Source organism: Moschus berezovskii, chromosome 4 (assembly GCF_049115385.1).
Source record: "Moschus berezovskii isolate FMDL1 chromosome 4, NW_MosBer_1.0, whole genome shotgun sequence".
Classification (NCBI taxonomy): Eukaryota; Metazoa; Chordata; class Mammalia; order Artiodactyla; family Moschidae; genus Moschus; species Moschus berezovskii.
This window is the reverse complement of record NC_142463.1, coordinates 76,068,617-76,083,149: the sequence shown is the minus strand read 5'-3', so window position 1 is coordinate 76,083,149 and position 14,533 is coordinate 76,068,617. Positions and strand designations below refer to the sequence as shown.

Here is a 14,533-nt window from a genome sequence, read left to right as displayed (position 1 = left end):
CTCACTGGAAAATACTCTGATGCTGGGAGGGATTGGGGGCAGGAGGAGAAGGGGACGACAGAGAATGAGATGGCTGGATGGCATCACCGACTCTGTGGACATGAGTTTGGGTGAACTCCGGGAGTTGGTGATGGACAGGGAGGCCTGGTGTGCTGTGATTCATGGGGTCGCAAAGAGTCAGACACAACTGAGCGACTGAACTGAACTGAACATGGCCCAGCCCATCAAAACAGGACCCAGTTATGTCCTCTATCTCTTCCATCAGTAAACTTCTGTAAGGATCTCTTCCCTATCCATCAGAAGGCAGAGAGAGTGCAAACCACAATCACAGAAATCTAACCAACTGATCACATGGAGCACAGCCTTGTCTAGCTCAATGAAACCATGAGCCATGCTGTGTAGGGCCTCCCAAGATGGATGGGTAATTGTGGAGAGTTCGGACAAAATGTGGCCCACTGGAGAATGGCACAGCAAACTACTTCAGGATTCTTGCCTTGAGAACCCCTGAACACTGTGAAAAGGCAAAAAGGTATGACAATGAGAGATGAACTCCCCAGGTCGGTAGGTACCCAATATGCTACTGGAGAAGAATGGTGGAACAACTCCAGAAAGAATGAAGAGACGAAGCGAAAGCAAAAGCAACACCCAGCTGTGGATGTGACAGGTGATGGAAGTAAAGTCTGATACTGTAAAGAGCAATATGCATAGGAAGCTGGAATGTTAGGTCCGTGAATCAAGGCAAATTGGAGGTCGTCAAACAGGAGATGGCAAGAATGAACATCAACATTTCAGGAGACAGAGAACTAAAATGGACTGGAATGGGTGAATTTAACTCAGATGACTATTATATCTACTGCTGTGGGCAAGAATCCCTAGAAGAAATGGAGTAGCCATCATAGTCAACAAAAGAGTCCAAAATGCAGCACTTGGAGGCAGTCTCAAAATGACAAAATGATCTCTGTTTGTTTCCAAGGCAAACCATTCAGTATCACAGTAATCCAAGTCTATGTCCCGACCAGTAACACTGAAGAAACCAAAGTTGAATGGTTCTATGAAGACCTACAATATCTTCTAGAATTAACACCCCAAAAAGATGTCCTCTTCATTATAGGGGACTGGAATGCAAAAGTAAGAAGTCAAGAAACACCTGGAGTAACAGGCAAATTTGGCCTTGGAGTACAGAATGAAACAGGGCAAAGGCTAACAGAGTTTTGTCAAGAGAATGCACTGGTCATAGCAAACACCCTCTTCCAACAACACAAGAGAAGACTCGACATGTGGACATCACTACATGGTCAATACTGAAATCAGATTGATTATATTCTTTTCACTCAAAGGTGGAGAAGCACTATACAGTTAATAAAAACAAGACCAGGAGCTGATTGTGGCTCAGATCATGAACTCCTTATTGCCAAATTCAGGCTTAAATTGAAGAAAGTTGGGAAATCCACTAGAACATTCAGGAATGACCTAAATGGAATCCCTTATGATTATACAGTGGAAGTGACAAATAAATTCAAGGGAGTATATTTGACAGAGTGCATGAAGAACTATGGACAGAGGTTTGTGACATTGTATAGGAGGTGGTGATCAAGATCATCCCCCAAGAAAAGAAATGCAAAAAAGCAAAATGGCTGTCTGAACAGGCCTTACAAATAGCTGAGAAAAGAAGAGAAGCTAAAGACAAAGGAGGAAAAAGATATACCCATTTGAATGCAGAGTTCCAAAGACAAGAAAGGAGAGATAAGAAAGCCTTCCTCAGTGATCAGTGCAAAGAAATAGAGGAAAACAACAGAATGAGAAAGACTAGAGATCTCTTCAAGAACATTAAAGATACCAAGGGAACAGTTCATGAAAAGATTCCACAATAAAGGGCAGAAATGGTATGGACCTGACAGAAGCAGAAGAGATTAAGAAGAGGTGGCAAGAATACACAGAAGAACTATACAGAAAAGATCTTTATGACCCAGATTACCACCATAGTCTGGTCACTTACCTAGAGCCAGATATCCTGGAATGGTAAGTCAAATGGGCCTTAGGAAGCATCACTACGAGCAAAGCTAGTGGAGGTGATGGAATTCCAGTTGAGCTATTTCAAATCCTAAAAGATGAGGCTGTGAAAGTGCTGCACTCAATACCCCAGCAAATTTGGAAAGCTCAGCAGTGGCCACAGGACTGGAAAAGGTCAGTTTTCCTTTCAGTTCCAAAGAAAGGCAATGCCAAAGAATGCTCAAACTACAGCACAATTGCACTCATCTCACACACTAGCAAAGTAATGCTCAAAATTCTCCAAGCAAGGCTTCAAGAGTACCTGAACCGTGAAATTCCAGATGTTCAAGCTGGATTTAGAAAAGGCAGAGGAACCAGAGATCAAATTGTCAACATCCACTGGATCATGGAAACAGCAAGAGAGTTCCAGAAAAACATCTACTTCTGCTTTATTGGCTATGACAAAGCCTTTGACTGTGTGGATCACAATAAACTGTGGAAAATTCTGAAAGAGATGGGAATACCAGACCACCTGACCTGCCTCCTGAGAAATCTGTATGCAGGTCAAGGAGCAACAGTTAGAACTGAACACGAAACAACAGACTTGTTCCAAATCGGGAAAGGAGTACATCAAGGCTGTATATTTTCACCCTGCTTATTTAACTTATATGCAGATTACATCATGAGAAATGCCGGGCTGGATGAAGCACAAAGCTGGAATCAAGATTGCCAGGAGAAATATCAATAACCTCAGATACGCAGATGACACCACTGTTATGGCAGAAAGTGAAGAACTAAAGAGCCTCTAGATAATGAAAGAGGAGAATGAAAAAGTTGTCTTAAAGCTCAACATTCAGAAAACTAAGATCATGGCATCCGGTCCCATCAGTTCATGGCAAAGAGATGGGGAAACAGTGGAAACAGTGGTAGACTTTATTTTGGGGGGTTCCAAAATCACTGCAGATGGTGACTGCAGCCATGAAATTAAAAGATGCTTCCTCCTTGGATGAAAAGCTACGACCAACCTAGATAGCATATTAAAAAGCAGAGACATTACTTTGCCAACAAAGGTCTGTCTAGTCAAAGCTATGGTTTTTCCAGTAGTCACATATGGATGTGAGAGTTGGACTATAAAGCTGAGTGCCAAAAATTGATGCTTTTGAACTGTGGTGTTGAAGACTCTTAAGAGTCGCTTGGACTGCAGGGAGATCCAACCTGTCAATCCTAAAGGAAATCAGTCCTGAATATTCATTGGAAGGACTGATGCTAAAGCTGAAGCTCCAGTACTTTGGCCACCTGATGCGAAGAACCGACTCACTGAAAAAGACCCTGATGCTGGGAAAGATTGAAGGCGAGAGGAGAAGGGGGCAACAGAGGATGAGATGGTTGGAAGGCATCACCGATGCGATGGACATGAGGTTGAGTAGTAGGCTCTGGTGATGGACAGGGAAGCCTGGAGAGCTTCAGTCTATGGGGTCGCAAAGAGTCGGACAGAATTGAGCGACTGAACTGAATTATCCTTGTATCAGTTCAGTTCAGTTCAGTTCAGTCGCTCAGTCGTGTCCGACTCTCCGCGACCCCATGAATCACAGCACGACAGGCCTCCCTGTCCATCACCAACTCCCGGAGTACACTCAAACTCATGTCCACAGAGTCGGTGATGCCATCCAGCCATCTCATTCTCCGTTGTCCCCTTCTCCTCCCGCCCCCAACCTTTCCCAGCATCAGAGTCTTTTCCAGTGAGTCAACTCGTCGCATGAGGTGGCCAAAGTATTGCAGTTTCAGCTTTAGCATCAGTCCCTCCAATGAACATCCAGGATTGATCTCCTTCAGAATGGACTGGTTGGATCTCCTTGCAGTATAAGGGACTCTCAAGAGTCTTCTCCAACACCACAGTTCAAAAGCATCGATTCTTCGGCGATCAGCCTTCTTCACAGTCCAACTCTCACAACCATACATGACCACGGGAAAAACCATTGCCTTGACTAGACGGACCTTGGTTGGCAAAGTAATGTCTCTGCTTTTTAATATACTATCAAGGTTGGTCATAACTTTCCTTCCAAGGAGCAAGCGTCTTTTAATTTCATGGCTGCAATCAGCATCTGCAGTGATTTTGGAGCCCAAAAAAACAAAGTCTGACACTGTTTCCACTGTTTTTCCATCTATTTCCCATGAAGTGATGGGACCAGATGCCATGATCTTTGTTTTCTGAATGTTGAGCTTCAAACCAACCTTTTCACTCTCCTCTTTCACTTTCATCAAGAGGCTTTTGAGTTCCTCTTCACTTTCTGCCATAAGGGTAGTGTCATCTGCATATCTGAGGTTATTGATATTTCTCCCAGCAATCTTGACTCCAGCTTGTGCTTCTTCCAGCCCAGCGTTCCTCATGATGTACTCTGCATATAAGTTAAATAAGCAAGGTGACAATATACAACCTTGACGTACACCTTATAGATACCCTCATTTGAGAGAGTCAGAATATACCTCATAAAACAGCCGTGGTGCAGAAAACAGTAGTTAAAATTTGGCAAATGTGACATATATTGTATTATCAGTGGTGAAAGCCTATTAGTACACAATTAAAGCTTTGTGTTTTCTTTCATTTTCCTTCCTCATCTTAAAGGCTTCTGGAGCAGATGCACTGGAGTTAAATTTATCGTGTCCGCATGGCATGGGAGAAAGAGGAATGGGCCTGGCTTGCGGGCAGGTAAGGACCTCAACAGCTGCCGTTATGCATGTCTGTGACTGAACAGGCCCCTGTACGGATAGTTACTCTACCTTAGGCAGGAAGATGGGAGGATGAGATGACTGGCTTGAGACTTCCAGGTCTGTATTGTTTAAATATTTAGTGCTTAAAAAGTAGAAAATTAGAGAAGCTGAAATTACAGCAACTGTTTAGTTTTTATTGAGGAAAATATCACATTATGTACTTGACAGGAGGTAATATCATAACAAATAGTTTTTAAAAGCGCTGAGGCAGAATTAGCTGATTTCAAATGCAATGTTCTTTATTCATTCCTGATGCTGATCCACTTTCCCTGGAGCAATATACTGTACAAAATGCATTGTTCGTAGTGATTTTGTAGTAAATGGGGCACAGCACAAATTGCATTTTACATTTTTTAGCATATGATCATTATTCTCTAACTGTGTTTTGGGAGTTGCAAAAAGACTTTGATGACATTTTTATTTTTTGATACAATAAATGGAACCTTCATGCTAAAACTCTTTCAGAAACTTAATGAATAAAATGTGTAAATCTGTGTTAATATGTAGAAAATACTGCATCTTTATGTAACTAGATACAGTGTTATATGTTAAGGAACAATGTAAAAGCTTAATGCTAAAAAGGTGAGTATTTTGCATCTAATTTAGCTTTTAAGCCCAGAGGGAAATGATGTGAGTTAAATAATACAAATTGTTGTAATTTATGACAAATTTCCTAGTCCTAGAAAGTTTAGTTTTATTTCCACATCTGACATGGAGCCTTATACATAGTAGGCAGTCAGGTTCTTTTTTTTTTCCCCCAAGTCATAGAATTATCTCAAAAAACTCAGAGGCCAGAGATGCTTAATTTGGACAGGCAGAAATTTCTATTTATTCAAATGAACGTAGGTTGCTATTTTCAGATTAGCATTCAGGGAGGATTTTAAAGTACCAATTGAACTGAACTGTAAATATTTAATTAACATTCAGGATAGATTTATGACTTGGGAAGAAACCATTCTTTTGTAGCAGCAGGAGAAGGTGGCCTAGTCATACCTTGTTCAAGTATACTCTCTACTCCACTCACAAAAGATTATCCAGAAGATCATTCAGTGTGGTAACAGAACAAGCCTCAGAATTACCTGTAGAGGAAAACATCATTATGTTACGTCATAATTTTTATAAATCATGTGATTAGGCAGCAGTCAGAGTGTCAAGATAGGTAACTTGGTTAAAACAAGGAACATTCTTAAAAGGACATCTGGAGCAGGGCCCGAGGGAGTCGAGTTTCTCTCTTTATACCTTTCCCAAATATTTTTTAGTTACATGGGTTAAAACAGCTATGAAAAATTTGAATCTATTGACTACGTTTTAAAAGAAAGATGTATTTTCATATGTATTTCTTGCCACAAATATGACAATTATTTTGAAAATGTTACCCAGCTTTAAGTTTATTTTTTAGAGTGGACTTTTGCTCTATGAATACCTCAAAACTTACCCAGCTGTTAAATGTCTTAGGTGGATCCTCTCCAGAGAGTTATTTAGCTGCATAAAACAGCGTTTGGCTGAAAGAGGATGCAAGTGCTAAAATTTTTCAGTCAGTTATCATTAAGATTTCTAAAACTCATGGAAAACATATGTTCCAAAAACCATTATGTCTTAAACTGAAGGACACTTAGAAGCATTTCCATTTGTCTTGTTTGTTATAATCTCTAAAACTATAACCAATTCTACTAGCCAGCTTTGGAATTTTTCTTTTGAATTATATTCTCTTGTACATTGTATAGTTGAAAAATAAAGCTAATTTAATTATTTTGCTCCAACATAATTTAAATGATTACTCTGCCTCAGGACACATGCATGTTCAATATTTTAGATATTGGGAAGGAAGAATATTAGCACACTGGAGAAAAACTTGACTATCCCTCTGAATTTTTAGAGTGGGCATGAAGATATCGGGCTCATTCATTTTCTCCTTTACTTCCTATTTCCTTTTCTCTGCCTCCTGTTCCTATTGCTTCTTCCTCCCTGCCTAAGGTTTATAGTCTTAAACACTCACAAGTTGGTGGGATGGGGAATTTGTACCCAGTGATGGGAGACTGAGGAACCATTCCAATTTGTCTTCTTCATCATAGCATGATCTGCATCCCGTCTGATAAAGCTCCCTTTGTGCCAAGTTAAGAGTCTGAGAAATGTTTGCTTCATCAATGAATCAAACTGACATTAGTCCCATGGCTAGAATATTTTTCCATTAGAAACATTCTCTTGTACTGTCACCATTTCTGGTATTTCTAGAAATAATAATGATTTTAGCTCCTTATGATGAGTATAAGCAGAGTATATAACACAGTATATTTTCCTCTCTAAACATTTTTTTCTTCATCTCAAATATTTTCTTGCAAATAGCAACTAAGTGAAATACACTGCTTTTATACCTGAGTTTAATTAGCTGTATATATGTAAACATATGCATGTAAATTTAAACTCTTTATATATGTTCCCATAGTGACTAAAAGTTGTGAAATATAGGAATAGAAAAAGCTATAACCTTTATGAATTGAGACATCATATATATTTATGGAATTTATAGAAATGAATAAAATCTGATGCTGACCTGGGAATTTTAATTGTGTATTCCCTGCATGGTGAAACTTCATATAAAATCTTAAACACTTAGCAGGACACTTTCTAAGTGTTTAAAGGCAATCTCATTCTTTATTCTTTCCATCAACCATCTTTGTCACCTTGATCAAGCCACTTACTCTCCTGAAGCATCAGTTTCCATCTCTATAATATGGAATTTGAATTAGATGGTCTCTAAATCCCCTTCCAGCTGTAATATTCTTTAAATGCTAACATTATAGGCAGCAAGCTAATATGTCATTTTTAAACTACTCATAAAGACCATTAGTAAAATAAGAACAACTAAAGAAATAAAAATTGCATGTTATTCTTTTTAAAAAATTAACATTTTCCTGGCTTGCATGAAAGTCAATGTTTTATTTATTTAATTTCTATTTTTTTTACAATCACTTCTACTCACTTTTTGGTATATTTTATTTATTTGATGAATATCTAACTAGCAGTTGTTTAAAAAACTTTGGTTAAATAGACATTTTGTACTTTACATAGTTATAATAGAACCCTTGGACTTTCAGTATGTCAGCCTGCTCTTCTATCACATTTTTTCCATTTTAGTTAGTGGTTTCACCCAATAAACTTGATGCTCAAGCAAAGGTAAAAAGACGTTCTAGTTTGGGTGGCATATAGTCCAGAGTCAGAGTGATATTACAACATGAAATTTTTTTTCTGTCTTTTCTTCAGTTCCTAACAATCCTCTGAAGTAGGATGAGTTTCCATTCCATTTAACAAATTAAAAAAGAAGAAACAAAAAACCTGACCTTCCATGTTTCCCAGGTCACAAATCTGTCAGTGGCTAGCAGGCCTGAGATTTAGTTAGCATGTAAGCCTGAATATAGGGAAGGCACAGAGAACAGTTCCTAATAAATCAGTATTTGAATATTAGTATAAACATTATCATTATTAACTTAAAATTAAAAGCAGGATTAAGCTTTAAACTCCCAAACAAACCTGAACGTCCTATGTAAGTGTTCTGTCTCTCGGGAATAAGGGAGCTCTGATGTCTTGACAATCAAATTTAAAGTCATCTACGTGAAATCTGGAGAAGGCAATGGCAAACCACTCCAGTACTCTTGCCTGGAAAATCCCATGGACAGAGGAGCCTTGTAGGCTGCAGTTCATGGGGGTCTCAAAGAGTTGGACACGATTGAAGTGACTTAACAACAGGAGCAGCAGCACATGCAATCTATGTAAACTAATTTCTTTACTTTATATTACTTTATAAAGGTACTTGAACTATAATAAATTCTATAAAGTGCAGATGAAATGGCACCTCTTTGAAGTCTTCTTTTCTAAAATGCTAAGTGTCCATACGGTATTAAGTAAATATTCTTCTAACCTTTCAGAATTATGCTGAATATTTTTACTTCCACTTCATAGAACCTCCTAACCTAGATTCACACAGGAGCTGAAAAGGCCTTGAATAGCTTTCTATTGTTATTGTGTTTGTTTTGTTTTTTAAATTATTACCAACATTTTAAAAACAGGTGGCTGGACCCAAAAAAATTTTACTTCTTTCATCTCTTGAAATAAAGAAGGTATGGCCACACTTGACCTAGATTGACATGTGGCAGTGAGGAGTTAGAGCTTCATTAGGCTCCTTTAACCCTCTGTGTGGTACACATAAACAGCAGCAAACATTTGACCAAGGATAAGTGCTCACTCAATATGGATTTTATCAGTATGTACCTCTCTGATTCAACCTTAAAATATTGAAAGCAAGCCTTCCCAGGATTTTTGCTAATTTTCTGGGTTCATCTCATTGAAGATTCTCTAGATTGCTTTTATCAGCCAGCAGTACTTTTAATTCTTAGACCTTCCATCAGCTACCAAAAGAAAAATAGTAGGGAGTAGGGTGTGGAGTATGGGATAAGTTGCCTTGTCTTCCTACCTTCCTATTTTATCTTCCACATAGCAAAAAAGAAGAGCAGGAGGCAACATGTTCCACAGGACTTTATAATACTAGTTACATAACTCCTTAAGATGATTTTTTTGTCCTTGCCATCAGAAAGCATACATTTTTAAAGCTTTTTCTTATTTTTCATACCAGCTGTTTTATTCTTTGCCTTGAGTCAATGATGTGGCACAGATTCTCAGAATTGAAAGGAACCTTGAAGATTTCCCAATTCAACCTCCTTATTTAGAGGATAGGAATTTGGGACTGGGAAGTGATCTAAATAACCTTAGTGTGAGCTAACCAACTAGCAGAGCCCAGAGCCTGTAATGCCCTTGTCATTGAACCCCGTAGTGTTTTGGCCAGTATTTTCTTCTGTGTCGTCTGGGTGTAATCAAATCTCCAGTCAACTGAATCAGTCAGTCAGTTGCCCTGGAAACTTCCTACTCTGTACCTTTTAGAATACTATTATTCTCTCCACCTGGAATTCATATCTTTTCAACTGAAATTATTCAAATAAAATTCACCTGTCTAATTCTATGTTGGATGACCTCTAATTCATTAATTGGGTATATATTATCAATTAAATTGTCCATGATAAAGAAAAAATAATATGTTATATATGAACAGGTTAAAGATAGAAACTAGATACACACTCTCATTTCAATCTGTGGTGACCTAGAGACTGAATCACTGTTAATGAATTTAGATTTCTTTACCTGAAAATTCTAAGAAGTTATGAAGATGTTGTTTATTTGGCCCTTGGAGGATTCTCATTGTTCAATGTTTGCAAGCCATGATTTGGCCTTCATCATAGGTGTGATTGCTAAATAGTGCACAACTAGTTCAGTAACAATTCCTTTGAATAGAAAATTCCAAAATGATAGTATATAATTGGAGGGAAAACTGCTCTAACTTTACAGACAGAGCAGAATCCTGAATAAAGATAGCGCACCACTCTCATCACCTGCTATATCTTGCCTTCTCACAACCCCAACCATTTGTTCCCATACATTCTCTGCATAGAATTTCTGAACACTGGAATATTCAACTCAATCTTAACAGTTACCATCAGGAAATACACATACAGTCCTGCTTTTATGATGATTTAGCTAGGGAAAACAAACAGATTTAAAAGTGGTGAATCTTATATATTCAGTGATCTTAAATAAGTATTGATTTATATTAAGATCACCTAAAGCAAGATTTTGATATTTCCGTCATGATCTGTTCTGTGTCCAAATTTAATTTGCATAAAATTGGTATTTTTCTTTTTAAAAAAGAAAAAAAAAAAGATTTGTTTCTGTTACAACATGCCAACATTTTTCATAAAACACAGATTATTGCTCTTTCCCTTGCCAGAAAGCAGATGTCTGTCACCAGGAAGAGAATCCAAAACTAAGTATGAGCACCACATTGCCCCAGATGTGCTATCCTTTCCCTTGGGAAATAAAACCCTTTTCCAGCAGCTGGGCTAACAGACCTTCTATTTCATATGCAGTGCAAGGTCTAGGGAACAATGACCATAGCTCTGCCTCCATCTGGTTCCCATGGCATGTCTGTGGAGAGGACAGTATAAAGATACTACTTTTAAAGCTAAAACAGCTGACTAGTCATGGCACTTCCTATATACCCCAGAGGGTGAAATGAAGGCACTTGGGAATATGAGAAATCTTAACAGAGAAACAAACATAGGAGCCCCAGCAGTGGTAAAAATACAACAAACTGAAGCCACAGTACTCTCTGGTATGTCTTGGGGGATCTAAGGTGAAGATCACTGCTGAGTTAAATTTCCTTTTTGATACTGGTTAGATGTGTGCCCACGAGACCGCCTCTATTTCAAGTTCTTGATTCCTCTCACCCTTTCTGACTCTAGCCTCCTCTCAGAAACTTGGGTGGCAAATTGCTGCTTTGTTCCTAAATGTGATGTGTAATTTTGCTCTAGTCAGCATGGATGAATGTAAGTTCAGTCTGGAAAGTTGTACTTGAGGTCTATGAGGTGATTGGCTAAACATGGGGCAGGCTAGGTTTGCCTCTGTGGATTGATCCCTGAGACATCATAGGTTTGGAAATCACTGCACTGTAAAATAACCTCATTCCTGGAAGAGAGACAAGAAATGGCTGCATGATATAAGCTCCTGCCAAAAGCGACTAAAATCCGATATTACCAAACACATTTTACTTAGCCTGCCTTCTTTTATTTTCCTTTTGGTGATACAATTTTGGAAGTACTTTAAAATAGATTATCAACTTGTTTATGAGAAAAAGTATCTCTGATAAAAAAAAATATTTGCTTTACACTATATTATGTTGCCTAACTTTTTATTTGATTTTAATTCTCAGCCATTTGCATGGACATGGGTGCTTGGATAAGTGGATAACTATAGGAGATCTGTAAGAGGCATTTCTACAACTACCAATATTTTGCCTTAAGCTGGTTCTCTATGAGTTTTTCAATTTTAGTTATTAATGCTGGCTAATGATATAAAAATGATTGCTTTCTTTTAAAAATTATAAATGTTTAGTAGAAAGCAACATCCTTTAAATCTAATCTAACTAACTGAGATGTAAGTTCTAGATCAGGAAATATCATTGTTGCTGTCTATAATAACAATCATGTATCTGTCATTTTTTAAAAAAAATTATATTGTTCAAATAGGTGGACCACCTGGTGAATAGTTGCAGGAAAAACATTGAAATAAGTGTTTTTAAACTTAATATGGTTTTTATTATACTCATCATGTTATATTCCTGAAATAAAGCAGCAATAGCATTTCTAAATTTTTTTATGAATCACTTTCAGATGATCAGACCACAGTAAATTTGAGAGTTTTCTATATGTCTGTTGACTAGGGCACAAAGATGAACTAAAAATATCTTTGACCTATAGAGAGGGCTGTGAGAGTAAGGTGAGGGAGAGGCTGTGAACTTAGTCTGTGATATCAAACAATTTATAAAGCATAATGTTGCTGAAGACTAAGTAGGTATCAGCAGTGAGAAACGGAAACAAAGTTGGGAACCATAATTATTAAGATAGAAATATTGGCAAAGAAATGGAGAGTCCAGTCATGGGATCCAACTAGCCTAGAATATTTGAAAGAACTAGCAAACAGGGCTTGAATTTGATGTTAAAATGGACAAAAGACCCGGGAATAAAGGACGCTGAATTTGAGGTTAAAAAGCAAGATTGGACAGAAAACTAATAAGAACTCAGGAGCTAAGAGACTCGGAGGCAGCAGAGTTCAAGATAAGGCGAGAGAGAATAATAAATAAGGGAAATCAAGGAAAGGCATAAGAGGTGCCACTTCTAAGAAGACTGTAAAATTAAGGCAACTTCTACTTCAGAGACAGTTTTTACACATTTCTCATTGGGGTAGAAGTAATCTTTAAAGTACAATCAGTTTAAGTCTTCCAGCTGGGAATAGGGGAGCAACGTTAGGAAGGCGGTACGTGGGTTTGTCTGAGTAGAGGTGAAAATATTGCCCTCTCCCCCGAAAAGTAAGTCAAAGCAAATAGATTTAACAGACTCATAGCATTTACAGCCTAGAAGTACTGATTCAAAATGGAAACTTCTATGGCTTTTGTTACCATCATTTGGCAGCTACATTCCCAGAGAACTGTAATGCACCCACCACCCCCAAACACATGAGGTGGTCTTTATTGGGAATCACAGATGTTACACAAACATGGAGTCTGTTTTGTTGTCAATTACGTTGCAGAAATCTTAAAGACAGTCATGTTTGGAGCTAATGATGCTTTTGTTCTTTCATCAAAAAAATCAATTTATCAATTAACTGTGATTAATTAATATATACTCTGAACTGAAAAAAAAGTTCTGTTTAAAAGGATATCAACTTTAAGATGACTGTCAATTTTAACCACTTTTAGATGTCTTGAATATCTTTAGTTCTTTTCTCATAGTATTTGCTATTTTACTTTCTCTAGAGTTAATGGTTTGAGTGTTTATTCTTCTCTGTTGTTCCTGGGTGTATTCAGCTTTAAAAGTCTTGATAGATCAAGTTACAAATCTGTTTACATTTCCTGTATGTTAATCACTCATTGAAAAAAAGAACTTCAGATATTTTTGTCTTTTTTGTAAAATTTCTAGTCCTCTATCAATTGTGATTTCTGTTGCCAGTTTTCAATTGCCAATATTTTTCTCTTCTTGATTACACCAGAAATGGCATGGCAGTGTGCATTCCATTCCTGTTTTTCCTGTGGTTACACTTTCGTGTATGAAGGAGCAGTTAGTTCTCTTCACTTCTAGTGTTTATTCTCTATTCCTCTTTCCTTGTTCACTGTTGATTCTTCTATATCCTACGCCTGTCTCAAACTTTTAGAGAATAGCCTTTTTATTTAGGAGAAATAGATTCTAGAGAGCCTAATTGGCACTCCCCAAATCACCAAATATTTCTCTAATTTCATTCATTCAATAAATTTTTAGAGTATCTACCATGTCCAAGGGCTTCCTAGGTGGTGCAGTGGTAAAGAATTTGTCTGCCAATGCAGGAGGCACAAAAGACGTGGGTTCCATCCCTGGCTTGGGAATATCTCCTGAAGTAGGGAATGGCAACCTGCTCCAGTATTCTTGCCAGAAAATTCCATTGCCAGAGGGTCCTGGCAGGTTACAGTCCCTGGGGTTGGGGGAAAGTCAGACACGACTGAACATACACAGAGCACAATGTACCAAGAATTGTGTGAAATGCTAAGAAACAGTGATAAAAATAGGCATGTTCTCTGTCCTCACGTAGCCTTCCATTTAGTAAAGTAGAGATATATTGGATAAATAACTCCACAAATAATAAGTGGTGAGTTGAATGGTGATAGTGGTGGATATGATAAGAATATATTTTCATTTTGAGAAAACAGAATAGAGGAGCGTGAGAATAGACTTGAGAAGATAGGCTAAAATCTCCTACAATAAATAGTTCAAGTCAGAAATATCAGTGGTTTGTATCTTAGATTAGGAAAATGATGGTAGAGATAGAGAAATTCATATGCTAAAGATAAGGATCACATTGAACAGCATCTGAAGATAAATTGTATGGAGGTTCTAAGGAAGAAAGAAGTGGAAAGGTAGTTCTTAGCTTTCTAGCTTTTGCCAAAATTCTGGTATTGTAAACTAAGACAGATATATTCGTTATGTAATTGATGATACAAGGTTAAAGTTGACTTCATGATTGTCGGATCCAGGAAAACAGATGATATTTTCAGCATGCTCACTCTCTCTGCCCCCCTCTCCTTTGCTCCATGATGTAGTGAATGATGCATTCTTATACAGAACAGATAATATTCATCTGATGA

At 37.8% G+C, this 14,533-nt stretch overlaps 1 protein-coding gene across 1 annotated transcript in view; it reads left to right on the top strand.

Annotated features, from left to right (window-relative positions):
• The window catches only part of DPYD (dihydropyrimidine dehydrogenase), a 955,731-nt gene that overhangs the window by 629,923 nt on the left and 311,275 nt on the right, over nucleotides 1-14,533 (top strand). The window contains exon 16 of the mRNA XM_055402118.2: nucleotides 4,613-4,696. Within this exon, the coding sequence (XP_055258093.2) occupies nucleotides 4,613-4,696 (84 nt within the window). The remainder of the gene's footprint in view (nucleotides 1-4,612; nucleotides 4,697-14,533) is intronic.